This window comes from Trachemys scripta, chromosome 3 (assembly GCF_013100865.1).
Source record: "Trachemys scripta elegans isolate TJP31775 chromosome 3, CAS_Tse_1.0, whole genome shotgun sequence".
NCBI lineage: Eukaryota > Metazoa > Chordata > Testudines > Emydidae > Trachemys > Trachemys scripta.
The window spans coordinates 74953200-74966801 of NC_048300.1; the positions used below are offsets into that span (position 1 = coordinate 74953200).

At 41.6% G+C, this 13602-nt stretch overlaps 1 protein-coding gene across 2 annotated transcripts in view; it reads right to left on the bottom strand.

Moving 5' to 3' along the window:
- Positions 1 to 473: 473 nt before the first annotated feature.
- The window catches only part of SLC35F3 (solute carrier family 35 member F3), a 277895-nt gene continuing 264766 nt past the window's right edge, over positions 474 to 13602 (bottom strand). For both annotated transcript variants that reach the window (XM_034765091.1, XM_034765092.1), the window contains 4 exons: positions 11124 to 11249; positions 7318 to 7510; positions 5575 to 5664; positions 474 to 2121 (listed from right to left, as the gene is read on the bottom strand). In XM_034765091.1, the coding sequence (XP_034620982.1) occupies positions 1877 to 2121; positions 5575 to 5664; positions 7318 to 7510; positions 11124 to 11249 (654 nt within the window). In that variant the 3' untranslated portion in view covers positions 474 to 1876. The remainder of the gene's footprint in view (positions 2122 to 5574; positions 5665 to 7317; positions 7511 to 11123; positions 11250 to 13602) is intronic.

Here is a 13602-nt window from a genome sequence, read left to right on the forward strand (position 1 = left end):
TTAGTCACAAAGGGCCTATGGAACCGTCCCTGGTGGTTTCAAAGATGTCAGGCTTTGGATGGACAACTTTTACCCTGCTATGTTCCTCCTGCTGGGCTTATGTTTTTCTGACTGGTGCCTAAATACAGTATCCTGGCCCATAGTTGTGTATTATGGGTCCTGCTCTTGCAATCAGTCAGTAATGGTCCCTCACACCCACAGGGAGTCTTGTTGACTTCCATGGGACTCCAGGTGGCAGTATGAGACCACACTTACGAATCTCTTTGGCGGCCAAATCAGTGGGGCTCTGCATGGGGGGTAAGACTCTGTGGTTGTAGATTCCTTTGCAGGAGTGGGGCCATATTTTTGTATTTCATCTCTCTCCTTCTTCATCACTTTTGATAAAGTATTTCAAACAGAAAGAATGAAATTAATATAAGTTTGGGGGGAGCGCAGCGGGAAGAAAAAACATAGCAGTCATTGACTTGGGATTTTTTTTAAATCTTTTATTAATTAGTTTTGCCAAACAGATAATGGACTCTGAAATTCATTTGCTAAAAAGTTTCAAAGTGAACGCCACACTTGCCTGACACAAAGTATGCCTCTGTGACAGCAGGTACCATCAGCTTATGGCAACCGTTGAAAATAACATTTTAATTTTGTATGCAACAATGTAAACTTCAAAAATAGTAAACTATAACTTTTTTTCCTTTTTACATAGCATGTGATCTATCACAGATAGAAATTTAATGGCGAACCTAAATCGCATAAGTAAACATCCTGGTGCTTACAAGTTTCATAAAAAGGTGTTACATTACATTTGATGTAAATATCGTACATTTCTTTTTAAAACTCCCAACTGTAGAGTAAAAGCAACTGGCAATTCACCTTGTTGGGCTCAAACTGTACATCATGAACCGTGTTTCTCTAGACCTGGCTGTCAGCTTCCTTGTTAATTTTATTTCAAGTAAAGTTTTCCTCTTACTCACACTAGTGTAAATCAAGAGTAACTCCACCTGGGGGTAAAATCTGTGCAAGTGAGAAGAGAATCAGGTGCACAGGGCATGAACTTGCAGTCTCTGATCCCCCTAAATTCCCAATGAAGTCTGTGACTCAGTGGGCACTTGTTGACTTCAATGGGAGTTTTAGGAGCACTGGGGGCCCCCTATATTGTAAAATGGCAGAAGTTACTTGCAGAGTGATCTGGTTCTACACGGATAAAGACTAGGATACTGTAGAAGGCACTGTATTTCTCTTGCATGGTCTTAAACGTGGAGCGCAGTCATGTGCATTATAAGGAGACTGGGCTCTTGACTGCTTCTCCTGTATTACTTCAGTGCAAGCCTTTTAGCACTTTAACCTCACTCTTGTCCTGGCACAAAGTGCACTCATCTTCACGGAGCAGTTTCCTATTCTCCCTCTCTTTCCTCTCCCACCTTCCCCAAAAGATTTGCTTTTGGTTTTTTGAAAACTTTTAAAGTTACGAGTATAGCTCTGGTAGAAAATAAACATATAACGTAGCATAGCATCTGCTCATTTTAAATCACAGTGTGTGATGCGTCATTCAGTTTCTAATGTTCAAAATATCTGCCCTGCTTCTCATGAAAATTGATCTTTAAAATGATATAAGCAAAGATAATTTGACTATACATTACATTCACTGAAAAAGAGGAGAGAGGTTCTTCTTTTGATTTTTTTTTAAAGTGGTATTTCTAAGTGAAAGGTCTGATGTGAAAAAAGTGCAAGCAAATTGGACATGCCAAAACTTGATGCCTTAGACTGTATCATATCAAAACTGTACAGGTATGTACACTATACTGGACGTATGTGCTTCGCAAGAAAAGACCCTTGAATCATAACATACAATGTTAATCACAGAGTTTCAATAAAAATAACATTAATGAGCGAAGGATGACATGGAAGGGCGAGTTCTCCTGCTTTTGCTCTGCAATCCTGAAACAATGTCTCCATTCCCCTCGGGGATCTCTTCCTTCTTCCGCACTTTGAGGCGGGTGAGGAGCTTCATTAACCAGACGTCCCATTCCTCTGGTAGAAGCAATAAGAGGAAGCCCAGGCCAATGATGACAATGGCAATTACACGGACACTGTTGAAGACAATTTCACTCGTGTAGTGATCAACAACTGTATGAAACATTGAACTGATATTATTAAAAGGGACACAGCGTTGGGGCACATTTCACCCCACCCCCACACCCCCACACATACACTCTGCAGTACATTGCTTGCAGAGAAGCAGCACAGGGCAGGCTTTTAATATAGGTGGGGTCTCGCTCGCTTAGAACGAGTGGACTTCTGGACATGAAACACTGGAGAACAAGCCTGTTAACCACAGACTTGTGGGTCTAGAGCTTTCCCTGTTAGTTTAACCTGGGCATTCAGTGAGTCCAGATTACCAAGGGCAGAGAGCCACCAGAATTTGCCTTAAATAGAGCCAGGGGTGCTGTGTGGCACTGCACTTCTCATCCTGCACACTAGCCAGTACTGACAGGCGGCTACTTAAAGGTATAGCAAGGCCTGCTGCCTATCCTTGCTTTACAAAGACTCCTGACACCACAGCTAAAGGTGTGCATCTCGTTCACCTCCCTCACCTGGCTCTGCTGAGGGGAAAAATAAGCAAATAAATACATAAATAAATAAACCGTGTTCTTAACTCAGGTTAAAACAGCAATGAAGACATGGCAACTCAGCTTTGAATTTGGGTTAGCAGCTTGAGTTCAACCTATAGGGGAACCTGAGGAGAAACACAAGCTGCCATCCTGTGTGAAAAGCTGACTTGCTTTCACTGTCATTTTAACCTGAGTTAAGAACACACCTTTTTGCAGTGCAGATGTATCCTAAGAAGCTCTGGAGGTTCTTTTATCTGGATTATTCATTGGAGCAAAGAGGTTAGGCTTTTACTTTTATTGTTTAAATGTAAATAGCCTCACACTTGGATTAAAAGGCAAAGGACATTGCATAACCAGTGTGTTCATTAGTTCCAAGCACAGCTATCAGAATAGTGTTTTTTTACTTCTGGGTTGTGACTCTCAAGATGGTGACTAGCAGGTGTCTGAGGTTCGGGGGAGGGGAGGTATGAGCCCGATCCTATTCCCTGTATTTCCGCCACTGAGGCAGATTTGTTAGGCCACTTGCGACCATCCTCCTCAGATCCTGGCTGTGACCCACAATCCTTTGTACTGATTCCTGCAGTGCCTTTTGGGAAGCAACACAGGAGGAAGCACAAAAGATGCTAGGGTAGAGCTGCACTGGACCAGCTGCTAGAGTGTGAATGTGCAGCCCTGGTAGACAAGATTTAGCAACCCTGGCACACACAGATCTGCGCTGAACATGTAACAATATTTCACTTTTACATAGCACCTTGCAGCAGACAATCTCAAAGTGGCGTACAAAGACAGGTAAGCATTAGCTCCATTAGAGAAATGAGAAAGCTGTGGCCCCCCCAGAGATCAAGTGACTTGCCCTAGGACACAAAGTGAGTCAGTGTCTGAATTGAGAGTAGAACTCAAGGCTCGTAACTTGCAAGGCCCTCTGCTAACTGCTATATCACATTGTCGTATTATGAAATAAACTTTGCAGCACAACACATTGTAGTAAAGAGCTCTTGTAATTACAATACTATAATGTTGGAGTACATTGTTTTTTCACTGGAGAAAACCACGTCTTACTTTCCACTAGAAAGTTTTTGGCCTCAAATTTTATTTCCCTTAAAAGTTACTTTTACTTCTAAGTTTTAAATGCCAAAGCCTCTCATAGGTATTGCATTCCCAATCTCGCTTCAGAGTGCCTGCTGCATAGTGGTGGTGGATATGCATTCTTTTCCTCTTCCTGAGTATCTGCTGAAAGTGTTCTTGCAGAGGACCGGGGGCAGTTCTGCTGTGCAGGAGACTGCAGGGCAGTAATGAGCAGTCACTGCATTGGCACCTCACATCTTCTCTTCTCCCCTGCACAGCTGTGCATTGGGGAGAGGAGCTTTGTGCTTTAGCTGCCTCAAGCTATACACAAGCCTGTGGCTAAAATAGATAATAGGAGAGGGGAGCTAACCACACTTGGTGACTATATGGCCTCATGACTGCTGATGTTAAGCAAAGAAGTGATTCTGCATCACCTTGTGTGCTGAGACATGGGGAAGAGAATAAATATATCTGAAAGGAGCCTATGTCCCCTACAGGCCCAGGGCCAGCTAAACAAGTGTATGTGAGAGACAGAGAGTGGGTGCATGCACAGAGTGAGGAGCTGGAGGACAACTGTGGTGCTCCCAACCACCCTCCCCACTATGAAGAGCCAAGAGGGGAGAGGCAACTGACAGGCACATTCTGTTTCCCCTAGATTCTGAATCAGAGAAGCTGCTGGAATGGTCTCCCTTTCCCTGGGACGGGTGTGGGAGTTAGTGTTTAGTTTTTCCTGTTTCCTTTTGTAACCCTGGCAATGGAGGGGAAACCTGCTTGCAGACACATTTTCCTGCAGAGCAGAGGCCGACAGAGGATTCCCAGTTTAGACAATTCTTCTCCCATTACGTGCTGGTGTTGCATTGCCTAATGGAAGGGAGATTCAAAGCCCCATAAATAGAGCTGGTTGAAATTCTCCTCTTTAAACTTTTTTTGTTTTTTTTCCCCCAAAGCAAACATTTGCACAGGCGTTTTTTGTTTCATTCAAAAATTTCAATATTTTTTTAAGAAGCCAAAAATAGTTTTGAGTTTTGGTAAAATTTTTTGTTATTTTGTTGAAAACTCAGAATTTTTTTCATTTCTTTAGACATTTTCCACAGAAAATACCATTTTCTGACCAGCTCTCCCCTTAACTCCCAGGCCAGGCACTAGTTTCTGTGGCTGCTCTTGCTTATCCCTTATCTCTCAGGAAAGTCTTGCTTGAGAGGGGCTATAGGTTGAAGACTTACAAAATTGTCATAAAAATTTACCAGCCCATTCCAAAATCTACTTGCCTAATCTTTACCATAATGATTGAGGATGTTAAACACCAATGATATTTTACTTGCCCAAGGCTGAACTATTACTGTTCATAGGTGCTGGAGCTAGGGGTGTGCGGGATACTGCAGCACCCCGTGACTTCTTGTGTTTCCATTATATCCAGAGTTTACAGTTTGGTTCAATGGCTCTCAGCACCCCCACTATAAAAATTGTTCCAGCGCCTCTGTTACTATTATACACCTCCCAGCGTGATTTCTCAGAATTTTATTTTGAAATGTAATATGATTGGTCTACGTATGTTTAGCATTAGACACGTTCCCTTGAACTGGTGAAGAACTCAATTAGCAGTACATTTCTTCAGCTATTAGTTTTCATCCAATCACAAGGATGACTGACTTCAAATCGATTTATTTTTCAGTATCCTATCTTCTTTGGAAGGTCTGTAGTTTAAAGAACAATATTACAATATGTAATGCAGGAAAATATATATTGTTTTAACCAGTTTGTTCTCTGCTTTTTGTGTGTATGGAGACAAAACATCATTTTATTCACCTCTGATAAGCTCTTAGTTTTTAGTTCTGTTGAATGTTTAAACATTAATAGGCTTTGTATATATAGTAAAATAAAAAAGGAAGTTAAAAATTCTTACTTGCATTGACAGGTACGCTGAGCACAATTCCAAGAGATATCAAGGTAGGATATGTAATAGCAATTCCAAAATTTAATAGAATATTGAATGCTGAAGTAAGAAAGAAAAACAACTTTCATTTTTAGATACACAGTTTTTGTGAAACCAAGCTTAGCTTATTTTACAGTACAAAGAGAGTATTTAATGGTCCATTTTCCCAGCCTTCAGATAACTCCCGTTAGTATTTCTGGAAGTTACCTGTACACAAAGGCCCCTACCCTGCAATCTGATCTGCCTGGGCAGAGCCTTGAGCCTATGGAAGGCCCACTGACTTCAACAAGACTCTGCTGACTGGGATCCGATTGCAGGATTGGGGCCATACAGATCAGAATACATCCCATATCACACAGTAGTGTTCAATAACACAATTACATCCCCGTGACAGTCCCCATTCCCTATGATTATCCATTCTGTCCTCCCATTTTAAAATTTAATGTCTTCATTTGGGAAATCCTGGGTGAAAAAGGCATTTGTTTCCAGGCATTTTTGCATACCAACTGCCTGTAGATGATGGCTGCACATATTGTAAATCTAACCTTGATGATATTCAACCTGTTTGATAAACAGCATTTCATTTTAAAAGAGAACATATGACTAAAATAGAGTTTTTATGACAAATAAATAGCTGTTGGGGAATCAACTTCATCCCTGGTCTCACTCCACTGAAGTCAGTAAGGATATGCCAGCGGGGAGTCTGACCCACAATGTATGTTCGAATATTCTAGAAATGACTGTTTGCATGGATATGGCGCTTTTCAACTCAAAGGACACCAAAGTCCAAATTCTGCACTCTTTGCTCATATGAAACTATTGCCTTGGCTTAATAACTAAAATGCAGCCACTTCTGTAGTGGAACATGGCGGCTGTTTGAAAGCACAAAGAACTACACTATAATCTAGAACAAGAAGGGGAAAATACTATTTCCAATTGACACATTTTAGCGGGCAGAATGTAATTATCCAAATTAGAATCTGGCCACGGCACCAGGTGAATACCTCTAATTTAGCAAAGAGCGGCATGGCATCTTTAACGCTCACATGTAGTCAAGGTTTTTGTTTTACAGCTCATCCACAAACTCTTCCTTCAGTAGCACAGTACAGCCCTGTCATTAACTAAAGCAAAGAGTGCCACCTACTGAACCAGCAACAGTACTGCAGTACACTAGATTGTCTGTGGAGGTTCCTATGCATTTAGGGAGTAAATCTAACTACCATTGACGTCAATGGGAAGAGTCCCACTGACTTCAGTGCTAGTTGGTGAGACGGTGGCTGAACTGGCCTAGCTCTGGTTAGCTTGGGAAAGTTGACAAGCCCGCATCTTCAAACATGTGAGTATTCCGTTTGAACCATGGGCCTTTTGCACTTGTGTGAAGGAGAGTTTCTGAGTATGCATTAGGACAAAGTTTATGGGTCTGATTCTGCAAACCCTTTCGACCGAGTGCAGTGCTTACTACTGAAAGAGTTCTGTGGCCGTCAATGGGACGCTGCATGGCAGTAAGCATTATTCCCAACAGAAATCACAGGAACCGGCCCTACATTTGTAGCTGTGCAATGTGCCCTCCAGATAATGTCTCAACTAAACTTTGGGAGCAGAAAAAAATAAAAATCTACACCATTTCAGAAAAATCTAAACTTCCATGGGGGGGTGTGGCCTCTGGCTACCGCTCCCATCAGAGAGTGTTACGAACTTACAGCATTTACTTACTCAATAAGAGAATTGAAAATCCACAAAGGTTCCCCCAAGGAATAACATCAAAAGAGCTCCAGTATTCCACTTTGGTAAAGTACAGAATGACAGGAATACAGGTGATGAAAAGGACATTGAAGACACTTAACACAGACAAGAATAAGGCGGCTTCTCCAAATTTAGCGCTGCCCAGGAGAAGTTTGAACAAAACCTGCAAGAGGAAAAATAAGTGGGTTTGCTTTAACTCAAGAACATGCCGGATCAGCTGACCCTTTTCCACTCCAGCAATATATTAGTGCAAGGATTGCGTCTGCTGCTGATACCACTAATGCAACATAAAATATGTATGTGGAGGAGGCTCAGCTCTTTTTATCCTGCAAAACAGGAAGGAATTACACAAGAAGTTTCTTGAGTGGCGTGTGGCTTCCCCAACATATTCCCTTAAACCTGTTTTTCTTTGTAATGTTCTTTTTAGAAAAAGTAAAACTAAAACTAAAAATGAAAGAATTGGGGAACAAATAACTGCGCATGACCTCCTTTGTCTGGCTGGCATGTTGCTTAGCTAGGCCCTGATCCTGGTTGTAATAGTAACCATAACTCTCAATCTCCTGCTTTTGATTTTTTCCCCACTCATTAGAACATTCTTATAAGGATTTTAATGTTCGGTTCCTGACGTACACGCAACCTTAATTCAATCATAATGATTCCTGCCTGGAAAAATATGTGTGTGTGTAAAGCATCTCTCACACTATTGGGAGCTCTGTAAATATATTAAATGAAATAAATTGAGCAGTAATCTTGTGCTGGAGAAAAGAGCTGCAGTGTTTTATACCTGAGATATTACATGAAGAAGTGCTACTTTTTATACTCTCCCAACATGCTCACCAGCCTCCCTGTAACACCTCATGAATGTGCCTCAGCCCTGACCTACAGTCATTGCCCTGAGGGATGTGATGGCAATTCAGCAGCCATGCCCCTTCAATCCCAATCATCTTTGCTTCCAATCACCTGCCAACCAGAGTGCCAATTACCTGCATTACGGCAGTGGGTTATATGATGTAAATTTTCTTCTCTCCGCTAGGAACTCAAACCACTCCTATAGGTCACTGGACAGTTGGCAACAGTCTTCACTCACCTAGCAAGTATGTGAACTCTCTCTAAATCCTATTGCCCATGAAAGGCTGTACATCCTAATGACCAGACCTCAGTCCCCATGCCCCTTAGAATGCTATGTTAAAAGTACTAAAGAGGCCAGGGAGAGTTAAACATTTGGTTCTTCCCTTCTGGTGGTGGTGATTTGTTAAAGGGATTTAGGTCTGTGGGGAAGAAAAGGAGAAAAATATTGATTTTTAAAGCAATCTACCAATGTAACTACAGAGGGGCCCAATTTAGCTCTCAGTTTTACTTACATAAATCTGGAGTAGTACCATTGACTTCAGTGTTTGCATTACATTTACATTAGTACATCAAACCTGACTTTGGCCCAGGATTTCCTCTTCTGAATGCTAGTCGCTAAAATTTAATAACTCAATTCAAGTTTTAGTGCATAAATCGATAGGATGACTGACGTGTTACTATCTCATTTTGAATCAGTCAGAAACCTGTTTATGTTTTGTAGAAAAAAAAGCCACCTGCTACATTTAAGATACAGAAAGTGACGGCTGGCTGATGATGTCAGTATTTTATCACACTTCCCTTAATAGCAAGTTATGGATCCATCCCCACCATCCCATAAGAAATGAAAGGGTGAGTTCTGATCATTAGCAGGGACCACCATTCACTTTTGCAGCCGAGGGGGCACTGAGCTTTGGCAACCTTGTCTCAGACAGGAGGATGCTGCAGGAGCAGAAGAGGCCCAGTGAAGGACAGTGGAAATGATCAGCAGTACAAAGAGGAGTGATTTGCGACCCCCTGTCTGTTTACTTTGAGAACAGGAGTCAGAGGTGATATGCTAGAGCGATATAACATAATGAATGTGAGGGAGAAGGCTCATTTGGTGTTCCTATTGACTTGTCAGATGGCTTGTTTCCCATCATGAGCTGGCGTCAGAAAGACATTTCCTGCTCCGGAATAGCAAAGCACAAATTAGCCAAGGTGCATTGCAACTTTCACCTTGCTCTGATGCATGCAATATATGTGGGCGAGAGTTGGAGCCTGAATGTTGCTAGACTAACCGATCCATTGTACTGTTCTAGGATAGCAAGTCCTATGTTCCTATTTCACTATGGTTTTAAAGACATTGAGTTTCTGTCTTACATCAAACTAGTGTGTATCAAGTAAAATCTAAAGAGGTTAGTGTGCTAGCAGTGCTGCTGTTGTTAGAGTCAATTAGCCACCATCTCTCCTTTATTTAGTGAGTTTATTCTGCTGAGAACATCCTAATACAACACACAAAACCATGTTAGTGACAGGAAACCATCAGAAATATCTCCACAGTCAGAGCTGGCCAAAGCAGCTACTTTTCTTACTCATTATTCTGAGTCCATTATGGATCAAGTATCAGGGGGTAGCCGTGTTAGTCTGTATCTGTTAGTCTTTAAGGTGCCACCAGACTCCTTGTTGTCATTATGGATCAGAGGTCTTTAATGAATCTGAATTCCAGTTGCTCCTCATTTAGGGTGACCAGATGTCCCGATTTTATAGGGACAGTCCCGATTTTGGGGTCTTTTTCTTATATAGGCTCCCATTACCCCCCACCCCCTGTCCCGATTTTTCACATTTGCTGTCTGGTCATCCTATCCTCATTTGACACCTTCAGGGCAGTCTGTCTGGTTATTTCACTGAGTAAAGACAAGGAGTGAGAACGGGGGAGACAGACAGTGAATGTGTCTGTGTAACAGAGATGGCTAAGGGGCTGCAGGAGAGGACTGGAACAACAAGCCAGTGTCAGCTGTTTGTTCCTGCAACTGGTGATGGGAAAATCCGATATGTGCATAACATGACATTTATGTCTTCATATGTCCCTTTTATCACCAATAAACAAAAACACAAGGCAGAAAATCAATTCTGTTCTGTCTGAACTGACTAGGAGGGAGTGGACTTTAATTTCCAGTTATTCCTGTAATTTCTGACAGTAATCACACCATGCTCCTTGTTCTGAACAAAAGAAAAACTGATTAAAATCCTAGAAACAAAAGCAAATACAGCCCCAAAAAGTAGCATTAGCCCGGTCACTCCTCCTTTCTGAGGGCTAAAGACAGACTGATTCAAGTTTAGGGGTTTTCAAAATGTTCGTATGGTTGTTGTTTACATTAGAGCTACAGCATCTGGGCTCAACTCAATATGTAAGCTAGTGCCTTAATTTTAAGCATGTACTATTCCCACAAAAATCAATGCTTAAAGTTAGATCTGTGCTATGTACATTGCTGAATCAGGGTCTGAGTCAGAAGGGTACGGAGACACTTTAAAAGCCAAGAGCTTGAAAAAGCTTTTGGACACAATTTTCAGACTTGGATTGCTAAAATTTGGCCCCTAAATGAAAGGTGCCTGATTCTGAGAGGTGCTGAGCACCTGCAGCTCCTGCTGAAGTGCATTGGAGCAGATGGATTCTTTGGTGGGAGTCATTCTCCCCCCCTTTCTACCTCCCCCCCAGAAAGTAGACACTTATTGCTCCTTAAATAGGGACAGATGATGCCAATGTAAATAAATATTTCTCTCCAATGTTAAACTGGTCTTTATGCTTATAGAAGGTATCCATAAAAAGAGCATGCGACATTGCCCTGCATAAAGTTTAGGAGAGGCAGTATTTGGTGGTAAGTTGGGACCGGCTCATTAATACGAGGTGGTCAACATTTTTTAGCCCGAAGAGGTTTGTGTGTATTTACCTTATAAAGAGCAGACATTGAGGCAGATCCCACAACAAGTGCTATTCCAATTACTGAATGACTGTGGAATCCATCAGCATAGGTCATCATGACTATCCCTGCAATAGCAAGTATAGCAGCCACAATCTGGTAGGAAGCAAACAAACAAAGGAAGTGTTATTTAACAGCCCCCGGTGATTGAAATATTTAAGAGCCGTTCTGAATGAGAGCTCAACATTTCTGTGCCATCTACTTCAAGCCTTACTGATGAGAAAAGAGCAACCATAGACAGCAGAGCAGTCTGCTAATGTGTTAAGAGTATATGCAAGCCCCACCAGCTGGTTGAGAAACTGCATGCAAGGAACGGTGAAGAAGAGACTGTGTCAGATCTCAGAGCAACTGGACAGAGAGGAAGTGCTCTTCAGAGCATTGTCTTCTGATAAACCTGAAGAGGGAATTTCAGCTCTGTCACTGAGTCTTGACAGCAGGTGGCCCCTGCAGCAGGTGTTTGACAATAATATATGACTTTGAATTTCCCAGTGCTTGAAGGAATGAACTAAAATCCGGGGGAGATGTCAGGGGGAAGGGGCTTATTGAAAAAAACAGTAAAATAAAGAATATCTGAGTATTTTACAAGTCAGCCAGTGAGTTTATTCAGATGTAAAGGGGGAAATAGACTTTATGACTCAGAAGAATGTTTACATTTTGAATGGGATTTTCAGAAGTGCCTGAAGGACCCATGAGCACATTTTCTATTGACTTTCTGTAGCACTTGGGCTCCTAAATCACTTGGGTGCTTTTGAAAATTCTACTCAATGAGCATAGAATATACATTGATTTGGGAGAAGAGCTTAGCTGAGAAAATTGGTTGTGTGCTGCGTATTTAGTATTGACAGTGCGGATCAGTAGGCACAGTAGAGTGGTGAGAGCAGGATGTCTCCTGCTTCATAGACTATTCATACGGATCCCTCGGGGAAGAAAGTCAGCACAGTGTCTCAGCTATCCTGGGCATTTGAAGCAAAGGGATGGAAAGAAGTTACAATAAAAATAGGAGAATCCCTGTTTCACTCCCCCAAGATCTTGCTTGTATATTCTAAAAGGAGTGGCTGGAAAACCAGGGAGAGACCAGCATATCATACATGTTCCATTTAGAAAGGAAAGGGAGGTTTTATGTGTCATCCAGGTAAATGCTGCAATGTCACTCCTCAGAGCATCAAAATCTGAATGCTATTTTTGCCAGAGGAACTTTAGTTGCTCATTGAAGATGCTGGACTGACTGTCCTGGAGGGTAAATTTCTCTTTCTACACAATAGGAACCACCTGGCTCATGACAGTGTAGGTCTCGCCACACTGCCCCACCAGCACTCCTCAACACTGTTTGGAGGTGTGCCCTTCTAGGGGTGGAAGGATTCAATCTCCAAGCCCATTCAATCCTATGCCTCTGCCAGCACTACCGACAGGGAGGCCAGTTGATGCCAGTGGTGGTTTTGGTGAGAGGCATCTGTTTAAACCTTATATCTAGGCTTCACAATCTTTGCTTTCTTTGTGATGTAATTAGAATAACCCATCTTATTCAAACCATATATAGGGGATCCTATATATCCTATATAATCCTAATAAGGTTATACAACTTTCAGGCAGGTGAACCCATCAGTTTTTTCCAGAGTCCAAAAATCTACAGCCGTAGAGAATATAATAGAATTTAGGCAACAAGAGAGAGCTGAAAAGCATAAATACTAACTAATCTGACATACCACAGCTGGATGGAGGCAGTTTACAGACTTAGGGCCAAATTTTAAAACTAAGGTTCTAGGTTGCACCTGCAAAGGTGTACATGCACAAGTAATCAAGCATGCAACCTGTTTCTATATATGGGTATGCCACTACCTGCACAGTTACTCTTGTATGCATGAATGTACAATTTTGCTAGAGTTTCTTTAGTGAGTTAGAGTCGTATGAGCAGAGCAAAGGACAAAATCAGAAGAGACTGAAACATTTGAAAATTGTATCTATTCTGTATAGAGCTGGGACTTTTATTTAACTAAAATTAATGTTCAATATTAGAAATGCTAATGAGATGGGGTTTGACCTGACAAGTTGCTGACTACAATAGGAGTTGAGAGAGCTCAGCACTTCGCAGGATTCATAGACTCTAAAGCCAGAAGGGATCACTGTGATCATCTAGTCTGATCTGCAGAGCACAGGCCATAGAACTTCCCTCAATAATTCCTGTTTGAACTAGAGCAGATCTTTTAGAAAAACATCCAATCTTGATTTACAAATTGCCAGTGATAGAGAATACCACAAACCTTGGTAAATTGTTCAAATAGTTAATTACCATGTTAAAAATTTATGCCTTATTTCCAGTCTGAATTTGCCTAGCTTCAGCTTCCAGTCATTGGATCTTGTTTTACCTTTGTCTGCTAGATTGAAGAGCCCATTATTAAATATTTGTTCCCCGTGTAGATACTTATAAATGGTAATCAACTTGCCCCTTAAC